Source organism: Aquarana catesbeiana, linkage group LG03 (assembly GCF_042186555.1).
Source record: "Aquarana catesbeiana isolate 2022-GZ linkage group LG03, ASM4218655v1, whole genome shotgun sequence".
Classification (NCBI taxonomy): Eukaryota; Metazoa; Chordata; class Amphibia; order Anura; family Ranidae; genus Aquarana; species Aquarana catesbeiana.
In genome coordinates, this window is record NC_133326.1 from 724,643,689 (window position 1) to 724,667,067 (window position 23,379).

General features: G+C 45.0%; 2 protein-coding genes across 5 annotated transcripts in view; one reads left to right on the plus strand and one right to left on the minus strand.

Annotated features, from left to right (window-relative positions):
* The window catches only part of LOC141131167 (protein mono-ADP-ribosyltransferase PARP14-like), a 65,604-nt gene extending 54,718 nt beyond the window's left edge, over positions 1-10,886 (minus strand). Inside the window, exons 1-3 of the mRNA XM_073618212.1 lie at positions 8,329-10,886; positions 4,121-4,357; positions 3,702-3,923 (exon numbers count right to left, since the gene is read on the minus strand). Of these exons, the coding sequence (XP_073474313.1) occupies positions 3,702-3,923; positions 4,121-4,357; positions 8,329-10,350 (2,481 nt within the window). The 5' untranslated portion in view covers positions 10,351-10,886. The remainder of the gene's footprint in view (positions 1-3,701; positions 3,924-4,120; positions 4,358-8,328) is intronic.
* The window catches only part of CHRNB1 (cholinergic receptor nicotinic beta 1 subunit), a 152,022-nt gene that overhangs the window by 91,576 nt on the left and 37,067 nt on the right, over positions 1-23,379 (plus strand). The window lies entirely within an intron of this gene.

The window sequence follows — 23,379 nt, forward strand, 5'->3', positions numbered from 1 at the left end:
TCGTTCCAGGTACTTGAAGATTATCATTTGGACATTACTGGGAAAACAGAAAAAGTGATGAGAAGCACACCTTTTAAAAATGTTAAGTTTAAATAAAGGCAATTTTTTCAGTTTTGGATAGAGCGGGAAAGGTTTGTGTGTGTGTATGCAGGGTCATTAACCCCCTTTCTTTCTGAGGTCTTGCTCCACATTAAGGTGGCTATTCAGCTAAAGAGCGGGCAGCCACTAAACTATTAACTCTACCATTTCTAGTTAACTACACCCGGTTTTGGGAACATTACCACCCAGGATGGGAACCTCAAGTCTATATGCTACCTACAGGATGCCTTGTTCTATGGATGAGAGCCTCGCTGTTTAAAACTTGCATTTGCATTTGGGCACTCTAGCCCAAGAACTCAAAACAAACACTTTGAGCCCTTGGTAACCCACTGTCAACTCACTTCATGGTTAATACTATAACCCTACAGGTTAGAGACAACTACTTTTAGGTGCAAAGCATTTAGGAACTGGACGGCAGAGCCAGGTCCCAGTCGCCACCAACACAGCAATACCCTGTCACCTCACTCCCAGTGACATGCCAGCAGGTTGCTACTGGATACAGGGGAACTCATTACACTACCACTGTAACTGCTTGCTGGTACTACTGCAGAGGCCTCTATATCTGTCACCCATGACTTCCCATGCAAGGCCCTTGGGTACTCTGTGCTCCAGAGCCAGTCCCAGGGGAAACAGGGGGGGGGGGGGAGCCAGGTGCTAGTGAAGAGCCCAAGCATAACACCCCTTCACCACCAGAGTAACCATCACCCTTGCTAAATCACCATCCCTTGGCTGGTTGGCTGCCTTAAGCAAATGACACATTAACATAGTTGTACCTAGTTTCAGCAATATATCATACACTAGATAGAACCCTACTAGACTCTGTGTAGTGTCTACTCTAACCTAAGTCCCCTTAGTTACAAGCCCAGCTCTTTTTGATATGCCATGCATTGCACCATTTAAGAGAGAATCTTCAGACCAGGCATTGAACAGTTAACTTGGAACTTTACTGAAGTAAGTCAAACATACTGAAATAGTAGGGTATCATACCTGAGTAGCAGCACCTGAGTCCTTAGAGGCTATGAAAGGCAGAGTCCATGATTGGCAAGTGATCCACAGGTGTTAGCAAAAGCCTATAAGAGTTCTTTAAGTGTCCATAAGAGTCCTCAGGTTCCCAGGCCCACAGGGAACCCCATGTTCTCACACCAGATGGGGGCACAGACCGGCAGAGTAACAGCCTACATCTTGGCAGTGGTTTTCAGCAGAGCCCTGTGGGGCACTGGAGAGCCCCTTTTCGGTGGGAAAATCCAGCCAATCAACTCCTCAGATCCACCATACATCTAAATTGTAACAACTTCCCAGGACAAACTGCAGACTTCACTCAGATAACTGAAGAATATGAGTCAGCATAGAACAAAAAACTTTAACCCTTCCGTAGGCACCTGCCTACATGTTGATCACACATACTCACCATCAATTCAAACACATTGTTCACATTACTCAGATTTTTCCTTCTTTTGTACTATGTTGGCTATTATCTTATGGCATCTGCATGGCTGCATAGTCTCTTTGTATTATGATACCACCAAGGTGTTATGTTTTTCCTACACATGAACTGGACCTTGCATGGGACATTAATATTTACATAAGTGGGTTGAGCTTTGATTATTGTTGGGTGTATATATGGCATTTTCTGAAAGGAGGCCTCTGCGTTTTAAAAACCTTGGTGTTATCATGTATTTTTGTACTTTATAACAGTTTTTGCTATTAGGATGTCAGGAAAGTATTAAGGTCTCAATTCTGGAGAGTTGACACCTTTTTAAAGACAACACCGTTGGCTGAGCAGCACCCTACTACAAGGCACCAAAGGTACAGGTGCAGGATGGATTTTTCTAAACTATATAAACCACACAGGTAGCCTCCATTGCTGCTGTCAGGTTGCTCCTCCATGAGGAGAGTTCAAAGCCGGTTCTAATATATACCTGAGGCATTCGCTTTTTTTTTTTTTTTTTTTTAATGACTTTTTTCATAAACAATTAAAATCTCTTGTTTATCTGATTTTTGTCTGGTACTCCTTTTTTTCCTCAGTCATCTTTATCCAATCACCATGGTGTAAAGAATTACCTGTTCCACATAGCTCCCTGTATATCTTTGACCGATGTTGGTCTGCCTGTCCCCTGGCCCAATTTATCAGATTCGAGGAGCTACCAACAATCAGCATGTTGTTCCTCAAGCTCCTCTTCTGGGCTTCCCAATGACCTTAGCCTCCTGCTGGCTCCCCGCTGGCCACTGTTGCCTGCTGCACCTCAACCAGACACCTCCATAACCATCGTTATGCTCATTAGTATAAGTATAGACCCATGTTTATCCCAAGCATGTGTAGGGATCTTGCTGCCCTCTACTGTCTGTAAGTGGCTCTGCTGCTTAATCTTACAAGAGATTGTGTAAGCTTATCACTTCCTGTCTGTGTGTGTCTGGGTTAGACAGCCCAGAACAAGGAAGTGGAGAGAAAGAGTGAAGGTCTCAGCCATATGTCCTATCCAGGCTGCTAAATCCAAGCCAGAAGGGACTATTATGCGAGTATTCCTATGTTCTAATAGTTTAACTGCAGCTGCTTTTCGAACATGTATCTGAATCCTTGTGACAGACAGAGTACCTCTCTCCTTTTGTTATTATCTCACACGCACAGTGTCAGATAGCTAGGTCTGTGCTACTGTATGTGTGTGTAGTGGTCACCTTCCAGTATATTAGTGGGCAAACCTGTTTATTGCAATAGAGTTTATATACAGCTCCTAATATTTTAGTTAACCCTGTCCCTTCTGGTTTGGGATTCTATAGCTAGTTTTAGCTTAGGGCTCAATAAACAGCATAGGTTGAGCCAGGTTAGACATCCGATGGCCTCTTCTGCTAGCTAGAGGTCCAGTTGCATGACAGATTAGAAACTATTAGGGAGGGACTTTATGCCGGTGAGAAGTTGCATTCCAGGCTGGGTGGACAACAGTTGGAGAATCTCCCCATCTTTTCTTCAGGTCTCTCACACAAAGACAAATGCTGCATTGTGATCATCCTCAGGGGCCCCAGCAACTGGACTTTGCTGCAACATTCATCTGTAGATATCTCTATGAATAACTATATATATATCAGGGTATATGTGCATAGTCCCACTAGGACTCCTATCAGGCTTTGCTGATAATTGTACATTATTTGTACTTTGGCTGTATGTACTGTTATTAATCTCTTCTTATGTAAAGTTTGTAATATTTCTATACTGGTGTGCATCTACATTATATACTTATTGTTAATGTTATATGTCGGTATCCTGTTTGGGGAGGGTAATTTCTCATAACCTTCCACAAGAGAAGTCTACATATGTTTAAATTTACTTACAGTTGACTGATCTCCAACAGAAGTAGCAAGTCAGTCAAAAGTAAGTTGACATGCACATACATCTTTACTTAGGCCTTTACTTTCAATGGAATTTATTAGACCCCTTGGAATTTTCCTTCCTTCACATTCTATGTTTCTATGTTCTGTGTTTCATTATGACAGCTCTGTACCAGCTACTGTTGATAGCAGAAGAATATACACTGAGATAGTCATGTGGGATCATGAAACATCCAGATCCACGCCATCCTAGTAAACAAAATGACCTTCTTTGATATTACCTTGATTGTGTCACCGTCACTAGGGTGAAGGACCAGGTGAACTTCCTGAAGGTTCTGTCTGTTTTTGCTGGAGCTAAACTGGAAGATCTCATCAAACATCACAGAGGCCACCAAAGCCTTTGGAAAGCCGAGAACCCCAGTTCCGATAGCTGGGAGCGATATTGATTTCCTCTGGTTCTGCTCTGTCATTGTCAAGCAGTTTTTAATGATTCCCCCAAGTATCTGAAACAGAGAAGACCTGAGTGTAAGACACATTTATTTGAACAATGAAGACTATCATGGAGAACACAATCAATCTATTGTCTTTTACATCACATTTTATAAAGGACCCACAATACACTTGGATGCTGTCCCATCATAGTTTATAATTTCACATTCGTAATTTTTATTGGTACTACACACTGTAGACCCGCAGTTACCTTTTCTGAAGCTCCTTGTCTTTTGTCCCAGGCAGGAGCCACAACATGAAGCACCTCTTGACAGTTAAGATTGCAACCACTGGTGTTAAAGATGGATCCTGGAGATACCTGTGCACCAGAACTGACATTTCTCAGAAGATGCTGTAAATTGGTTCCAGCCCGAGACAGCAAGGCTTCGGATATTAAATTAAGGTTCATATCCAGCGATGATGGTACACTGTTAACAATGACGTCCGTCTGCCGTGGGAACCAATCACATAAGTTATCAAATAAAATGTGAAAAGCAACCTTCTACATAACAGATAACAACTACATGCAGTATATCTGAAGCTTGGCAGAAATGTAGATGTTTTACAGATACATGTAGTTATATGGTTAGTGAATTCATGAAAGACTCAGGTCCATCTGGTTCAACCTCTAACAATCTCTGTTGCCCAGAAGAAGGTAACGCAACCCCCCCCCCCAACAACCTCACAACTATGGCTAGCCTTTGATCCCTCGAGACAGTCAGGTCTATTCCCTTTTTAGTTTCAAACACAACATTCTATGGTAGGTCATTCCATATTTTAAAACTTTAATATTGTTTATGATTTGCCTTCCCTGGCTCCCCCCTCTATGCTACGTAGGCAGATCATGGCTGGTGGGAGGCGGGCAGGGTGCTGTACATAGCTTCCTGAAGACATCTCAGCAAGGTTTCATTGACAGCAGCAGGAGCCAATGACTCCCACTGCTATCAATCGGCCCTGTAAGGAAGGGAATAGCAGAGAGGGCCACTGCTCTCGGGCACAACACTTGTAGACAGGTAATGGTTAATGCTGCCCCAGCAGGAAATTAGGGGTGAACTACACTCCCAGGTTTTTGCTTGGGTATCTCTGGTCCTGTGTGCTATAAGAGGTATGAGGGCCTGGATCAGAGGGGAAATATTACACGCACTCAGAGAGGGATGTTCTGCCTGGTACCATCGCCAACATCTGAATGACCTGTGTCCTGCTGAAACCGGAACTGAATGCCAGACATGGACTCAACCAATATTAGACTTTTGCTTGAACAGGTTTGCTGGGGCAGTTACAAGCCTGTAGTTAGGAACTAAGGATGCTAGGGAATGTTTGCACTTTATCTTGGACTGTCGATTTCCGTTGTCATCATGTTAATTAATTTGTCAGTAAAGCTTTTTGAAACTTTTTGTCTGGTCTGAAGTTACTTAAGGGGTGCAATGTAAGTAACCGACATAGTCTGCATTCAGGCCACTAAAAACATTGGGGTATGAAGACATCAGTACACTGAGTTAATACAGTGTGAAGATACAGTGGTTACCAAGGGTAACAAAGGTTTAACAAGCAGCCTGCTGTGTGGCAGGTGAGATAGCTTCTTGCAGCGACGAAGATGTTCTCGGCACTGCTTCAGCCGTGATCCATCTCCCATAGCAACAGGAGCAGATCTGCACCACCGGGGGCACTCATCTTGTACACAGGCTTGGAAGAGAAAGAGTCAAGTCAGCTGCACGGGACCCCATACAGTATTGGGAGTGAGGTAGCAGTGATAAGCTGGATAGGTGGAGAGGGCATTGGTTTTGTGTGTCCTTCCTAAATGCACAAGTAACTGTGTTGGTGTATATGACATCAAGAGAGTTTACTAGAGTTCATTCATGTTAAGTCATCTGTCCAAGTCATGAGCGTGGCTTGAATAAAGGTACTTAATGTGTATGGCAGTGACCCTAGTGCCTAGCGTAGCCCAGAAGAACCCACCCCGGTGTAGGCCTCTCATGTGACCCTTGCTTGGCACCCAACGAGGAGGGAAACATGGGGGAAGTAATGACCAACCACAGCCACCTACCCTACATGCTGGATTGAGATCAAGCTCAGGTAAGTATAAGGAGGGCTGGCATCAGCAAGTGAGTGTAAATTCGAAATTCTAAAACTACCACTGGGTATTCTCCCCGATGGGGCATGTATTCAGGTTCCCTCCATACCTCCTGAGACCCAGTCTATATGGACAGTATGGCAATTTGCTGACTCAACTTTTGACATCTATGTTCTTTTGTTATCCTCAAAAATATCAATAAAAAATATTAAGCACAAAAGAAAGGAGTGGAAGATTCAAGGGAATTGTCAACTCACCAAGAAGATTCAGAAGTAGAAACCAATTTAGCTTCTCATTACAGACTTTGTTTATTTCTGGGTGCTTTTTATGCAGCCTTTACCATGGCAGCCTCCTCTGGACTTGCTTACCCAGTGGATGAAATGGAGGTTGACTTTTCAGGTTTTCCCCTCACCTCCTTTTCTGTCCCTCTCCTCTTTAAAGCTCACCACATTTGTCTTTTTTCCCCAGTTCCTCTGTGGATTGCTGTGATTTTTTCGGCCTCTGGGACCAGTGTCACCCTTGTTTGATGATTTTTCTGCCTGCCTACCCCACTTTCTCTGCCCTTGAAAGCTATCACTATTCTGCGTGACTTCGACATTTTGTTAATGCCAACACCCTGGCTACATCTCAACTTGTAAGCAAGGGTTAGCACCCCTTTTAGTGAGGCCCATCCCCTGGGTGTAATGGATGGAAGGCATATGTGCCCCTTTATAAGCTGGTGTGTGTGTGTGGAGTCTTTGGAAGAAGGCTGATGGGAACAGGCTACCCCTGATGTAAGTCTGCAGGCTGGAAAGGAGAGGGCCCTTAGGGGCTAGGCTGTAAGGGACTCTGGACAAGAACCCACTGCAAGGGTACACACAGTAAGGAGAGTGAGGGCAATGGCTGGATATGTATGCCCAAAGCTGAGTGAACTGATCTTTTGAAAACATTAAAAGGCAACTGGTGTGGACATTTATATATTCTGAAGTGGGCTTCAGGCAAGGAAAATGTGAGTAACAAGATGAAGGAGTTCCTTCACTTTGCAGGTGTGTCCAACCATTGGAGCTGCCACCTCATTGATAGCAACCCTCTCAACCCATTTCAGTGTGGATTTAGCCTACAACACTTGACAGAACCCACCTTCCTAAAATACCTAACTGTTAAAAACCAATGGGTACTACTCCATACTCATACTACTAAAAAGTTTTTGCTGTCTTTGATACAGTTGACCGCCTGCTCTTCCTTTAAAAAATTCTGCAATGTTGGCCTCCAAGTCTCTGCTCTTTTCTGGACTCCCTTCTACCTATCTTAGAGCACTTTTAGTGTCACTTACAACCCTACCTCTTCCTCTCTTCTTTCTATTACTGTAGGGGTTCCCCAAGGCTCTATCCTTAAACCCCTCTGACTCTCTATCTTCACCTCCTCCCTGGGTCATTTAATAGTCTCCCACAGCTTTCAATTCCATCTCAATGCTGACAACACCCAAAACTATCTCTCTACCCCTAACCTTACCACTTCAATCCCCTCACACATCAATAATTTACTAACTGACATATCAGTATAGATAAGACGTCACTACCTCAAACTCAGTCTTTCCAAAACTGAACTCATAATATTTCTCCCCTGTGTTCTCCCCTCCGAATTTTCTATCAAACACAATACCACAATCATTAATCTCTCCCCTAATGCCATGGTGCTAGATGTAGTTCCAAACATTACCTTCTTTTTTTCCCTACAGCCAATTACTGTGCAACTTTTGCTGCCTTCAAGGCTGTATCATTTCCAAAATATCCCCCTTTATAACCAATGCCACCACCAAGGTACTGATTTACTGCCTTGCTATCTCTAATCTGGACTATTGTAACTCCCTCCTCATTGGCTTATCTTAACACAGGCTATCCCCATTTAGTCCATCATGAAAGTTGCTGCCAGAGTAATCCTTCTAACCAACCATTTAGTGTCCGCAACCTCTTCTTGCCAATCCCGCTGGGGCACAGTAAGAACTTTGAAGTATTAGATAGCTCAGCCCTAAGTTACATGTTGCCTTCCTCACCATGTAGCCAGCTAGGCAAAGTTTCTTTGATGTAGAGAAAGGAAGATTTAGGACAGGAATGTCTTAAAATACCATAAAAATAAATAAAAGGAAGGCCAGAAAAACATCCCATGTAAGCTGGAATACATTACATTGGGTTCTACTTCTAGTTCTTTTTGGTGACTTAACACCTATGGATCTTGTCGTGTCAAAAAGTTCCCATACTGTCCATATAGACTGGGGCTCAGATGGTCTGTCTTTTGCATAAAGAGACGTTTGAGGCAGAACACTTTTAAAAATAAAAAAAACATTAGATAATGCTTATGTCAGTTAATACCGTACAGTCTTCAATTTTCTTCTGAAGCAGTTTGATGACAATCCCTTCCTTGGTCATCACTGCATTTTCATTGCCTGCTATCACTTGCACCTGGGGCTTCTCTGCATCCTTTACTTTAACATCATGTTGGATCTCTGGTGGTTTAGGTGGAACAGCATTAGGTTGGTTACCAAATTTGACTTTAGTAACTTCACAGAATGCTTTCACGGTTTCCTCATTCATGTCCACCAGATGTATTCTCTGCAGAGTGGTCTGTTGGCTCTCCACGTAGACCTGTAGTGCTTCCATTATATTCTCAATGCATGACTTTAGTGGGAAAGCAAAAATGCCAGAGCTGACTGCTGGGATTGCTATTGAACAGTGGTTGTTCTTCGATGCCAGCTGCAAGCTAGTGGTGATGGCCTTCTGTAAAAGAAGCTCACAAGTTGAGGGTGAACTCGCTGACCATTCGGGACCAACGGTATGTATGACCTGTTTGCATGGCAAGTTACCAGCATCAGTGATTACTGAGTCTCCAGGGGACAGGCTACCATTCGTCTTGATGATCCTGTCACAGTCCTCTTGAAGTTTACATCCAGCTGCAATCAGAAGGGCTTTTGCCAAGCCACCAATGTGTTTTAGATTTTTATTGGCTGCATTGACAATGACATCTACTTTGTGATGGCACAGGTCATCTTTGTATATAGCGATGGTCAACCCTTTTGGAAGTTTCACTTGGAAACTGGGTTCACCGAGTACAGAGTTTTTTCTACTAGCGTCCTCTAAATATATTGCACAGTTAAATTCTTCCTTTGCAGTTGCAACCAGAACCTTTTCATTGATCATGCAAAACTTTTTGGCCCCTGGTTCTTTGATGCACAGAGTATCACAATGAAGTGAGGACAGAAAGTTATTGAAGAGCAACGCTGCCTCTTGAACATGAACCCTTGGGCCTGACAAGCACATCCTGTTCCCGTTCTCCATCAAATCTACTTTTTTATGTATCTTCCCCCAAATGTCCCTCCTTCTGTCCTGAAGGAACTTCATCATTACCTTTGACCCCACTGTAACATCTGTTCGTATCCTGGTGTTATTTTTTAGAAATTCACCAACTTTTTGGAGGCACTTTTGTACATTTGATGTTAGGCCAGTGATGACCACATCATTCACGGCTCCAGAAGGAAATTCCAGTATTTGAACTCTGCATTTCTCAGCATTCAACTGAGAGATTAGACTTTTCCATTCAGGACTTTCAAGGAGACTCCTCTCTTCAATAATGATACGTCTACACATTAATTCTTCTTTAATTTGCACTTCAGCTTTTTTCAAGGCTTCCTCCGAGTAAGCAATCAGTTTAACAGCATTGTCGTCAATTTGCAGCAGGGCATTAATGCTGTGGGGTACAAAGAGGCGACTGCTCAGCTTTCCATCGGACAACATCAGGAACTGGACAAGGTGGCAATTCAGCTGGAGGGATTTTGTTTTCATTTGTTGCTGTATGTTATCTATCTTACATTTGGCAGTGAGAACCTCAGATCTCGGCCCTGATATCTGAATCTCCTTCGTTTCTGCATTATAATCAATCTTCAGCCCTGGGACCTTCTCCATCATCTTCTTCTCTAGGCCACTCCTATACATAACCTGATAGTGGGCTGGGGACATGGGTACCACCACAGTCAAACTTTGATTCTTTTTTTTAATTGCTCTTGTTTTTTTTTTTAACAGGTTTCTAAAAGTTGGAATTATCTCAGTTACTTTCTTGGATTTCCCAACCAGGTAAACTTTCCCTGCAGCCAAGTCAGTTTTGACCTGTACTCCAGTATACATGGAACTGTTCACTGTTCCTTTAATGGCCTCCCAGACCGACTTACTGATTTTATACTGTACAATTTTGTACTTTGTAACAAGCTTTGACATGATTTTCTGAGCATAAGGCATTCTGACTGGTGATATGAGTTTTGAGATGGGATAACGGCAGTCTTTTCTTGGCCATATGGCCTCACATTGTTGACTTATCTCCTTCATGTTTTTATCATTTAGCATAGTTTTCAAACTAAATGGTCTCAAAGTGAACTCTACTGTAGGTATTTCTACACAAGCTCCTCTGTTCACATGCTGTGTTGCAGGAAATGATTTCTTTGTCTTGGATAACTCATTCTCCTTCCGAAATCTTTTCACAACTGAATAAGAGACAAAGGTAGAAGTTCAGGATGATGACACTGAGAACACCACATTACATTACCTATTTATCAATAGAGTAGGGAAGGGTTAAAACATCTGTTAGTTTATTTTTTTGCTGCCTGTATTCTGTTGGGGAGAGTTCCCTTCACTTCTTGTCCTGAAGATGCAACAGAAAGTGAAAGGAAATCTCTACAAAGTGAGGGGCATTCTCTTATAAAAATATCATCAGAACAGATGTCCTTGTTGGAAGAGTTTCCCTCTCCTCTGGCTCTAGTGACCTCCCACCCAGTACAGGCAGTGGTGAATCTTCCACTAACTCAAATCGTATAGTGAAAGTAATTAGATATATTGTATATTGAATTAATTGATAACCAGGCAAACATAAGGTGATCTGGACATTATACAGATATTAACTGACATACCAGGTATTTGCAGTCAAAAAATGCAGGGAAAGGTTTGAAATTCAGCCTCCAGATCTGCATAAACAGTAACAACCCCACCTAAAATTTCAGGAAGCAAGCCGGAGGAGAGTTGCAAAGAGACCTGGCATAATGGGCAATATCCAACTTGGTCGCTCCCGTTTGCCAGAAATGCATGCACAGGAAACTGCACAAGTTTTTGAAGAGAATGGGTGCATGCACGTGTGCCATGGCGCAAACGTGTGAGAGCTGGCGCCACCACAAAATGCACTATATTTTGGCTCCCTCTGGCCTATAAAAGACTGTTGCACATGGACATCACTGACTGGTCTTCAGCTTCCTGCCTCCTGTTATCCTGTGCATGTGAAACTTCTAGACTACCCGTTACCGACCCGGCGTGCTATCTTGGATTCCTCTTGTCTCTCTCCTGGCTCTGACCTTGGCTTGTTCATGGATCTGCTCTTGTCTCCTGCTCTGTGTATGGCCCCGGCTTGTCTGACCACGTCTCCGATCCTCTGTCTGCTTACCACCGGCTCTTGACCTTAGCTAATACTCCTAACTATGCTTCCTGTCTTCTCCTGCAGTCCACCCAAGGTGCCAACCTGCTGTGACCACCCCTTTGCATTTCCCTGCTGTGACCAGCCTGCTGCACTCACAGTTATCAGGTTGAAAAAAGACATCTAGTTCAACTACACCTGCTGCTCCACTCTCCCAGAGACCACCTGCAAGAAGTTCACCTCTTCAACACCCAAAACCTGTGGCACAACCGGCAGTCCCTGCTTATCTGGGCCTAGTGATGCCTGTCCCCATCTTCAGGGACACCAAGCACTTAGCCACAAGAAGAGCCCTCTCAGCGTTTGGGCTTCGGGACCAGGTACGTGACAGGAAGTGCAACCAGAAGCAATAAATGGGATTGGAGCTACCAACCAATAGGGCTATATTGCTCATGTGCACTGTGGGCGACTATGCTAGGCCTAAGTTTATTGAATAGGCACAGACCATATGTAGATGATAAAATTGATGGAGCTAAGGGGAGATACAGGATGATAAATGCGAGGGGCAATCTTTAATATGGTTTTTCTGCCAGCTATCATTGGGGCCCTTTAAAAAGCATTGGTGCACCTGATGGAAGTCCCTTTATGAATCTGCAGGCATTGTTGTAAATGCTGACTTATTTTAGTATAGTACTTGTGGCAGCAGTCAACTCTGGTGGCAGTTCAATCCTCACACAGTTCAGGCTTAGGGAGGGTGTAGGGTGGTCTTAATAGCAAGGCACTAATTTAAATAAAGCTCTGTCCAATTTTTAGTGCATGGATGTCCTGCTTTTAGCTGCTCTATATGTGCAAGCTGAAAGAACTATGGGCTGGCTGCCCTCTCACCGATTCCTGGAAAGTTGCAGTCGTTTTCTGTGAAGGGCCCAATGCAGCTCCACTTTGATAAAAATGGCCTCCAGTGGTCTGTAGCAATGAGCCTGGTGGATGCTTGGGTCCCCTGGGGCAGTGTGGAAGGAAGCTATGATGCAGGCTAGACTGCTGAATGTCTTGTGCTCCCGCTTGTGGCTGGTACTGAACCCGGCCAGCTTAGCCTCCCAGCAAACAAGGAAACAACAGATGAGCCTACCTGGACTGCTGCACAGCCAAAAGAGCAGGGCTTTTCACTGGCAATTCTATTTAAGTCCCCCTTGCCTCCTCCAGTGCCCAAGGGCATGCTGGTATATGTGGTACCAAAAGTAATTTGCTCCTTTACATGGCTGTCAGTATGGACAACACCTCCCAAGATTCCCAGTTGTCTGCATTAAGGTCTGAGGGCTCACTTGACTTTGGATCTCCTCCTCCTGGCTGAAGGATGTAGTGCAGCACAACATCAACATTTTAGTGAAGAAAAAAAACAAATGAAAAATTAGACGAAGGGGATTTAGTAGGATACTCCAAAAATAGAACTATTCACAACTGAGGACATCTAACTGATCTCTTAGTTAAGCACCCATGAAGTCCTTGCTGAAAGCAGACCTCTCCTCAGTAATAGCAACAAATAGTTTCAGAAGTGAGCAAAGTCCCTCAGTAGTAGTAGCAGCAGGGCAAAGCTCCTCAGGTACAAGCCAGTTTCAGCAAATTGTGGCAGTCCAAAAGCAACAGAAACTGAGCAAAGTCCTTTGTAGTAGCAAAAGTTGGACAAGCTCTTCATAACACTAGCCTGTGTTCCCTTGTTGTAATGGAATAAAAGCACAAGTCTAAGCACAAGTCTATGGCATTTTGTACTCACAAAATGCCCAGGGACAGCTGGTAGCCTACTCCCACCTTTCAAGCAACACTCTATACCACAGGGACGTGCAGTTAGGGTAGACAGCCATGAACATTTAAAAAAAAACAAAAAAAACAGAGTTTCGAGGGTCATAGCTTGGTGACCTGGGGTCGCAGAGACCCCAAATTTGGGGGGTATGCACCCTAAGTCCTACTCCACCACTGGTAAACATGTGGGCTCCTATGACCTATGGTTCCAGAAATACGGGGTTCCTTGCGCCGCCTGTTAGAAGCTTCATACAGAGTGGCCGGTTTAAATACAAGCTGTCACACTCTGTTTGCAGCAGACTGAGAGGATGAGCTCACAGCGCCTCTCCTCACTTCTTGTCAGAGGCACTGAGCTCAATGGACAGCTTGGAGGCTTGGACCAATGGTAAAGTACCATTGGTCCCAGCTGTCCAATAAAAATGCTGCAGTGGAGGCACGCCTCTCACTGCAGTGTCATAGAAGACAATGCTCTAAAAGACAAATGTCGCTGTCAGAGGAGCTGACAGCAACATGAGGAGATTGCCCAACCCTGGACAGCAAGGAGAGGATTTTTTTTTCAAGCTAGGCTGGCCTAACACCTTGACCTGTTCCAGATGGATGTCTTGTTCCTGCTGAAGAACTTTGGGTGAGGCCTAGTATCCTGCTACTACTTTGCTAATTTGGAGGGGCTCCTCCTACCAGAGACTCTTTGAGAAAAAATATTGTTGCTGTTATTTGTTGCTGCCAGCAGGCTTATAACCCCCTGCTGACAGAATGTACAGATAGATAGTGAGTTAGTGATAGGATAGTGTGTCTTTTTGTTCTGTTCTGCAGGTATCATTGTGGACAGCTGTCCTCCCAGCTTCGTGATGGACTCTGAATTTTTCCAGTTTGCTAGGAGGGCTTCCCTGTTTATATGTAGTGTACATATATTTTTTTTTTTAAAGAAAAATGTCTATTTTTAATACTGCTATTTATTTGTATTTAGTCCCTTCCAAGTTGTTTTCCTTTTCCACTTCCCTTGTTTTTTTATGGGAGTTGTGAATCTAGGTCAGGGTCAGTGACTCAGGGGCTGGATGACTCATCTGGCAGATCTCTCTGGCACTTCCCCCTGGTCTGGAAGTTGCTAGAAACTTCTAGAGCTGGAGGGTGGGCGTAAGGAGGGGCTGCCATGCATATTTATGAGGCCTCAGCCAATCCTCAAGCATTGGGCCAACAGGGGGCAGAGCTAACCTCATGAATAGACATAGGTCATGCCAGAAAAGGCATTTGGGTGGAAGATGGAGTGCTGGGGAGGCTGTCGGTGGCCCTTGAGGGTGGCCCCTAATCTTGCGGTCCTTCAGGATCCTTCAGAAAGACTGTGACACTAGGAATTTTGGGGTCACTTGTAGTCTTCTCTGAAAGTCAGGCACACTAAGAATCTTGGGGTCACTCAGAATCTCCTCAGAAGGTCAGGGACACCAGGAATCTTGGGGTCACTCTGTTGGAAAATAAAAGACCTTGGGAATCTTAGGGTTATTCAGGATCTCTCAGAAAGTCAGGGACACTAAAAATCTTGGGGGTCACTCAATCGTCTCAGAAAGTCAGGGACTCTAGGAATCTTGGGGTCACTCAGAATCCTTTCAAAAAGTCAGGGACAATAAGAATCTTTGGGTCACGTGGAATCTTCTCAGAAAGTCAGGGACGCTGGGAACCTTGGAGTCATTCAAATTCTTCTGAGACAATCAGTGACACTTGGAATTTTGAGGGTCACTGTAAGTCTTTTGGAAAGTCTGGGTCATTAATAATCATGGAGCCACTGTGGAAAGGCTGTGCGACACAGAGAACACTGGGGCACAGAGAAAATGCATTTAAAGATGACACTGGGAGCATTGGGGACACAGAGATCACACTGGAAGGTGCTTGCAAAGTCACCAGGAACAAAAGAGGTCTGGCTACGGGAACACTAGAAATCTTGGGGTCACGCAGTCAACCTCAGAAAGTCAGATGCACTAGGAATCTTGGGGTCACTTAGAATCTTCTAAAAAGTCACTCTGAATCTTATCAGAAAATCAGGGACATTAAGAATATTAGAGTCACTTGGACTCTTCTCAGAAAGTCAAGGACACTAGAAACTTTGGAGTCACACAAAATATCCTCAGACAGTCAGTGACACTAGACCTTTGGGTCACTGTGAGTCTTTTGGAAAGTCAGGGGACACTGGAAATCTTGAGGTTCTTAAGGATCTCTCAGAAAGTCAAAGACACTAGGAATCTTGGGGTCCTTCAGGATCTTTCAGAGAGTCAGGGACACCAGGAATCTTTGGGTCACACGGAATTTTCTCAGAAAGTCAGGGACACTAAGAATCTTGGGGTCACTCGGAATCCTCTTGGAAAGTCAGGGGTATTAGGAATCTTGGGGTCCCTTGGACTCTCCTCAATAAGTCAGGGGCAGTAATCATAGGGTCACTCAGAATCTCCTTAAAACATCAGGGACACCAGGATTCTTCCTTTCACTCTGAGTCACTTGGAAAATAAGGTACACTAGGAATCTTGGGGTCACTCAAAATCTTCTCAGAAAGTTAGGGACACTAAAAATCTTGGGGTCACTCAGAATTTTCTCTGAAGTTCAAGGACATTAAAATCTTGGGGTCACTTGAAATCTTCACATAGAGTCAGGGAAACTAAAACTCTTGGGGTCACTCAGAGTCTTCTCGGAAAATCAAGAACACTATGAATCTTGGGGTCACTCAGAATTCTATTGGAAAGTCAGGGATACTAAGAATCTTGGGGTCACTTGTAATTTTCTCGGAAGGTCAGGAGCACTAAGAATCTTGGAGTCACATGGAATGTTCTCAGAAAGTCAGGGACACTGGGAATCTTGGGGTCCTTCAGGATCTCTCAAAGTCAAAAACTTGGGCAATTTTGGGAACACTCAGAACCCTCTCAAATAGTGAAGGACACTTGGAATTTTGGGGTCCTTTAGGATCTCTCAGAAAGTTACTTCAGGAGAAAGTCAAAGACACTGGGAATGTTAGGGTCACTCAGAATTTCCTTGGAAAGTCAGGGACACTAAGAACCTTGGGGTCACTTGGAATCTTCACAGAAAGTCAGGGACACAAACTCTTGGGGTCGCTCAGAATCTTCTCAGAAAGTCAGGGACACCAAAAATCTTAGAGTCACTAGTAATCTTCTTGGAAAGTCAGGGACACTAGGAATTTTGTAGTCCTTCAGGATCTTTCAGTCAGTCAGAAACACTGGAAATGTTGGGATTACATATGCCGCGTGCACACGAGCGGAATTTCCGACAGAAAGAGTCCGATGGGAGCTTTTCATCGTATAATCCAATCGTGTGTACGCCCCATCGGACTTTTCCCATTGAAAATTCCAACGGACTTAGATATAGAACTTGTTTTAAATTTTCCCGCTGGAACTACTTACTATCAGTAAAACCGCTTGTCCGTATGCTGTTCTGATGGACCAAAAAGGACGCATGCTCTGAAGCAAGTAAGAGATGGAAGCTATTGGCTACTGGCTCTTGAACTTCCTTTTTCTAGTCCCATTGTACATGGTGTACGTCACATCGTTCTGGACAGTAAGAAATTGGTGTGATCGTGTGTATGTAAGACAGCTGGAGTAGGCCTCCGTCGGAACTCCGTCGGAAAAACCGGTCGTGTGTACGAGGCATTAGAATCTTATTAGACAGTCAAGGACCTTAGGAATCTTTGCGTCTGTCTGGATCTCTCAGAAAGTCAAAGACACTGGGAATCTCAGGGTCATTCAGAATCTTCTCGTGAAGTCAGGGACAGTAAGAATCTTGGGGTCACTCAGAATCTTCTTGGAAAGTCAGGGACAGTAAGAATCTTGGGGTCAATCATAATCTTCTTGGAAAGTCAGGGACAACCAAGAATGTTTGGGTAAATTGAAAGCTTTTCAAAAATTCAGGGGCATTAAGAATTTTGGGGGTCACTTAAAATCTTCACAGAAAGTAAGGGGCACTGAGAATATTCTTGGATTGTCAGGGACACTAAGAAACTTATGGTCACTTGGTATCTTTTCTGAGTCTCTTGGAAAGTCAGGGACAAAAAGAATCTAATGCCGTGTACACACGGGCGGACTTTTCGACCGGACTGGTCCGACGGACCGAATCCGGCGGACAATCAGACCGTGTGTGAGCTCCATCGGACCTGCAGCGGACTTTATCGGTCAAAAATCTGACGGACTTTAGATTTGGAACATGTTTCAAATTTGTCTGACGGACTCGAGTCTGGTCGAAAAATCCGCTCATCTGTATGCTAGTCCGACGGACGAAAACCCACGTTAGGGCAGCTATTGGCTATTAGCTATCAACTTCCTTATTTTAGTCCGGTATACATCATTACGTACAAATCCGTCGGACTTTGGTGTGATCGTGTGTAGGCAAGTCAGTTCGTTCAAAAGTCCGTCGGAAGTCCGTCAAAAGTCCGTTGAAAGTCCGTCGGAAAGTCCATCGGACCAGTCCAGTCAAAAAGCCCGCCCATGTGTACGCGGCATTAGAGTCACTAGGAATCTTCTTAAAAAATCAGAGACACTGGGAATATTGGAGTTCTTTAGGATCTCTCAGAAAGTCAGAAGCACTGGGAATTTTGGGATCACTCAGAACCTTTTCAGACAGTAAAGGCATAGTTGCCAACAGTCCCGATTTTCCGAGGACAATCCCGATTTTGGGACCCTCGTCCCAATTGGAGGCTGTCCCGAATCGGGATTTTCCATAAGGAAAATCGGGAATGTTGTTTTTTTTATTTTTGGAGCAGCTGGCTCCAGCAAAATGGCGGCCGGCGCCGCCACTCGATCTTCCTCCTAGTGTTGAGTAAGTGAAGAGAGGAAGGGGGCTTGATCCGTGCAGCCAATGAATCGGCGTCTTTAGCTGCACGACCCCTCCCCTCTCCACTGAAGCAGAAGACACGTCGCTATGTCTTGCCGAAAAGTTCCCCAGCCCCGTACTGCGCAAGCGCTGCGCCTGCGCAGTACAGAGGGTCCTTACTTGCCGAGGGGAACTTTCTCTGCAGAACACCGGCCGCTCCTGCACTGAGCGGGGGGGGGCTGCACTGAGGGGGGGCTGCATTGAGGGGGGGTCTGCACTAATAGAGGGGGGCTGCACTGAGGGAGGGTCTGCACTAATAGAGGGGGGCAGCACTGAGGGGGGTCTGCACTAATAGAGGGGGGTCTGCACTGAGGGGGGGCTGCATTAATTGAGGGGGGTCTGCACTAATAGAGGGGGGCTGCACTAATTGAGGGGGGGGCTGCACTAATAGAGGGCGGCTGCACTGAGGGGGGTCTGCACTAATAGAGGAGGGGCTGCGCTGAGGGGGAGCTGCACTAATTGAGGGGGGTCTGCACTAATAGAGGGGGGGTTCCACTGAGGGGGGGCTACACTAATAGAGGGGGGGTCTGCACTAATAGAGGGGGGGCTGCACTGAGGGGGGGCTGCACTAATAGAGTGGGGGTCTGCACTAATAGAGGGGGGACTGCACTGAGGGGGGTCTGCACTGATGAAGGGGGTCTGCACTGATGGAGGGGGTCTGCACTGAGGGGGTCTGCACTGAGGGGGTCTGCACTGATGGAGGGGGGTCTGCAATGAGGGGGTCTATACAGACTCTGCCGGGAGCACCTGATGCAAGGACAGACTCTGCTGGGGGCACCTGATGCAAGGACAAACTCTGCCGGGGGCACCTGATGCAAGGACAGACTCTGCCGGGGGCACCTGATGCAAGGACAGACTCTGCTGGTGGCAGGCGATGTGGCTAGTGACACGCTCAGGGATCCCACTGATTCGGCATTATGGTGAATTGAATGATTTAATTTTATATTACAATGTAATAATAGAAATAATGCGCTTCAATCATCCTGACACCATAACAATCATGGTGCCGGGATGATTGAAGCGTTAACACCAGGTGTTTGGAGTATCTTTATCAGCTGATTGTTAAACTTTCTAGAATACACATATTTCTATTGTGTAGGATCTGGGGCTGCTGTCCCGTCATTCCCTTCTCCCCCTTTCCTTCTCCCCCTTTCCCTCTCCATCCCTCATTCATCTCAGACTCTAACCGCACCCTCTTGAGCCACGCCCATTTAAGCCACGCCCACTTTTCGTGTAAGCCACGCCCATTTTCGCTGCAGCGCGTTTGCTTCTCAGAAAGTTAGAGACACTGGGAATCTTGGGGTTACTCAGAATCTTCTTGGAAAGTCAGTGACACTAAGAATATTGGGGTTACTCAGAATCTTCTCAGAAAGTTAGGGGCATTAAAAATCTTGGGGTCTCTTGCAATCTTCACAGAAAGTAAGGGATACTAAAACTCTTGGGGTAATTTGGAATCTTCTCAGAAATTCAGGGACACTAAGAATATTGGGGTTACTCCAAATCTTCTTAGAAAGCCAGGGACACAATGAATCTTGGAGTCACTTAGAATCTGTTTGGAAAGCCAGCGACAGTAAGAATCTTGGGGTTACTCTGAATCTTCTCAGAAAGTCAGGGGCATTCAAAATCTTGGGCTCCCCTAGAATCTTCTCAAAAAGTTAGGGGCACTATGAATCTTGGGATCACTAGGAATCTTCCAAAACATTCCAAAACATTCCAACCCTTGCCCCCTGAGCCCCCCAAGACAGTCGGAGGAAAAAGGACAGAAAGCCAAATGGAGAGTGAGGGGAAGCTGCTGAGCTGAAGACATTGCCAAGCGCCTAGTGTCACTAGACCTGGACTGCACTGCTGCATCTACTCAGAGGCTGCTGTTGTCAGAAGGACAGTTGAGTGTGCGCAGGAGACCATGCATCAGTGTGGAGGGACCCAATGGGCTTTGGGAGAGGACTTTTGCACCCAGAACACCTGTGGTTTTACCCAGGATTGCTGCAACAGTGATCAGAGCTGCTATCATCTCCCTCGGAGACCGCGGGAGGCAACCTGATTGAGTGTTCAGTCATGAGAAACTGCTGACTAGAGAGTGGCCTTCGGCCACCTTCTTTATTACTCTCCTCTGAAAAAGACCACCCAAGTGTGGGACCCCCTGGAGATTTAGTTTGAAAATGATCCCCTTATTTCCCTTGGGATTACAAAAACTCTGTTTAAGGGTGCTCCAACGTCATCTTGGGCCCCAACGTCGGCCATCGTCAGGTATATCACTGGCCAGTGGGAGAGGTTAAGGAGGGACTGAGACTTTTCGCCTCTGAGCAAGTATATCCTGTGTTTAGGGCTCTCCTGTTAGTCAAGACCTAGGAGGTGAGTATTTTACCCCACAAGATTTTGGGTACCTTGTGAATTTGTATTTAAAGTGGTTGTAACCCCTCCATACACTCAGTGAAGTGACTGGTCTCAGGTTATAACCAAAGATGAAACAAATCCTCCTACATAAGTTGTACCTGTTTATTTGCAGCCTTCTCTTCTCTACATTCAAATTTTTTAGCTTGTTTGAGAGCTCAGAAAAAAAGGGGGTGGATGGCTGAAGTCTCACGCTGCAGATCTCAGTGATTAGAGCTCCGAAAGTTGATTGGAGGGAAGGGACACCACCCCCTCCACACAGCGCACAGGAACAGAGATGAGGCTGTCAATCTGTTGAAGGCCCCTCCCCTGTCACCTTTTTCTCTTGGTGTCAGGAAAACTCGTCAGAAGTTATTCATGCAGTTAGCAGAGGAAGGAGGCAACAGACAGAAATGACACTTAGTGCTCTTGACTGAGACAAGCACACACTATAGAGGGATATGCTTTGTTCATATTTCACGTCTGAGGTTTACGACCAACTTTAATGATACTTTGTTCACAAATTGTTATAAATGCAGCAGAAACTTGCCCTTTGTTTGCATTAGAAGCTGCAGCTAGTCAGAGCCCATCTCATTTCCTGGCTGGAGGACAGCATCTAGCTCATCCCCCCCCCCAGCTTGATTTTCCCTGGTCCATCAATTCATTCATTGGATTTCAGTTCTTTCAAACATGGAAGCTTAGCATTACATCTGCTGTTATTTGGAAGCTATGTGGCAGCCCCTTCTACCAGCCATGATCTGCCTGTATCTGTATAGAGAAGACCCAGAGAAGAAGACACAGAGACCCAGTGATGATGTCACTGAATCCTAAATAAGGTATGTAAAGAAGAGAAAAATATAAAATTACTTGTAGCTTTAAAAAACACTTCTGGATCGTCCACCATTGGTATACGTCGCTAATTTGACGTTAAATACAGCTGTTATGGCAGCAGATGGCTGCCATAACCCCGGTATTTTTCTCCACATCGAGCGGTCCGCTTTAAGATAAAAGTGGTCTCCACGACATCACTTTTATCGGCGACAGGAGGTGCCCCCCTCCTGTCGCGTCCCGGTTATCTCCACCGCTTAACGGAGCCGTCGGTAATGGCAGAGACGATCCAATGTTTTCCCCTGATGGACAGGAAGTCGAGTCAGGGGAATGATGGCCCCCACTCGACTCCATACCAGTGTTGCCAACCGCCAGTATTTTTACTGGCAGCCAGTAAAAAATGGGTATTTTTCTCCTGTCAGTAAATGCCAGTGAAAAAAACGGGCTGCCAGTAAAAAATATGTCTGTGAGGCTTGGCCGAAACCATCCTAGTGCTTGCTACAGTGTGTCACATGAAGTCGTGATGCAAGGGAACAGAGCAGCCGGAGCCTCATTTGCAGGTCTGCGGAACAGGAGGAAGGCAAGCCGGGAGTGGACTGAAGGGACCACCTGGCATGGAGAGAGAGGGTCACTGTAACTCTCCATGCCAGGAGGGGACGTGTCATGTTGGTGAGGTGCCATCATCACCTGTGCTGCTGCACACTGCTGTCAGTGTCACTGTGAGAGTCAATTTCATGTGTGTGTGACGCCCATTCTAATTTCTTGCCCTCTCGATTCATGTCCCTGAGCTACTTATTTACTATATCAAAAAAAAAAATGTGTGACAGACCTAGCCCGGGAGAGAGACTTTTGGAGGGGACTGAATGCTAGCCTCTTTCCGATCATGGGCGTGGGCCCTGGCATTTGGGGGAGCGGTGCTCTTTGTGAGCTGTATGCCTGGGGACCCTTGAGGTGGTATTACTGTGGATTGGGGTCCTGGTCCCCCAGGACACACAGACTCTGGGGACCCTGGATTTGCCATATTAGAAATAGTGGCTGATTCATAATGCTGGGACAAATACTGTTAGGAGATGCTGATGTCAATTCCAGCCATCTGTCTGCCTGTTGCCTACTAGAATGTGTATCGTAAATAAGTCTAGTATGGGTTCTAAGAGTCATTAGATCCCTGTTGTTGTTTGTGTTAATTAACTCTGCTATTGTATGAAGAAGAGTTCTGTGATAATGTTGATTGGGTTTTCTGAGCTACAAGATGGCCAGTCTGGCCTAAAGGTCATGTCTGAGTCATCTAGGCTGTCTAAAGGGATTAGTTAATTAGCCCATGTTAATTAGGTTTCTGGTCACAGGTGTATGTTCAGAGTAATATGAGCAGGAGGTATGCACCTCCTCTTTTACTGTATAAAAGAGCCTGTATTTCTTTCAATAAAGAAGATTCCTGGTTGAACTTACATACAGCCTGCCTGGTGTTTGTTCTGAGCTACACAACTGGATTAGAACAGCACATAGCTGTAGTTCTAGTCCCGGAGCATCGGATGACCGAACCATCAGATGTTGCGATCTGCAATCTGATTCTATAGCCGCAGAGGAGTGTCGGGAGAGTGGAACCGAGTGAGCAAGGGGCTTGTTACAATAAGAAATATGTTTTTGCCTTAATATCCACCTTAAATCACTTTGCTAATTGCATATTGTACGCGTTTGTAGCCTAAATACTGACATTTTCATTTAAAACTGTAATTTTGTAACTTTTAGATATGCCAGTAAAAACTTGTCAGTGCCAGTAAATTTTGGGTGTCGTGTCAGTAACTTTCAATCTGGTAGGCTGGCAACACTGCTCCATACCATTGGATGACAGAAGCGACGTCAAACGTCACTTCCACCCAATGGGCTTAAAGGGACACACTTTTTTTATTTAACAAAAAAAATATATATTTTATTTTTTATTGCTTTTAAGTCTTTTTGATCCCAGATCTCACATTAAAAAGGTCCTGTCATGCCTATTTCTATTACGAGGGATGTTTATAATTCCTTGTAATAAAAGTGATTCAGCAATTTTTTTTTTAAGGGACAATGTAGAAATAAAAAATAAAAAGTAAAACAAAAATTTTAAGCGCACCGTCCCTCCAAGCTCC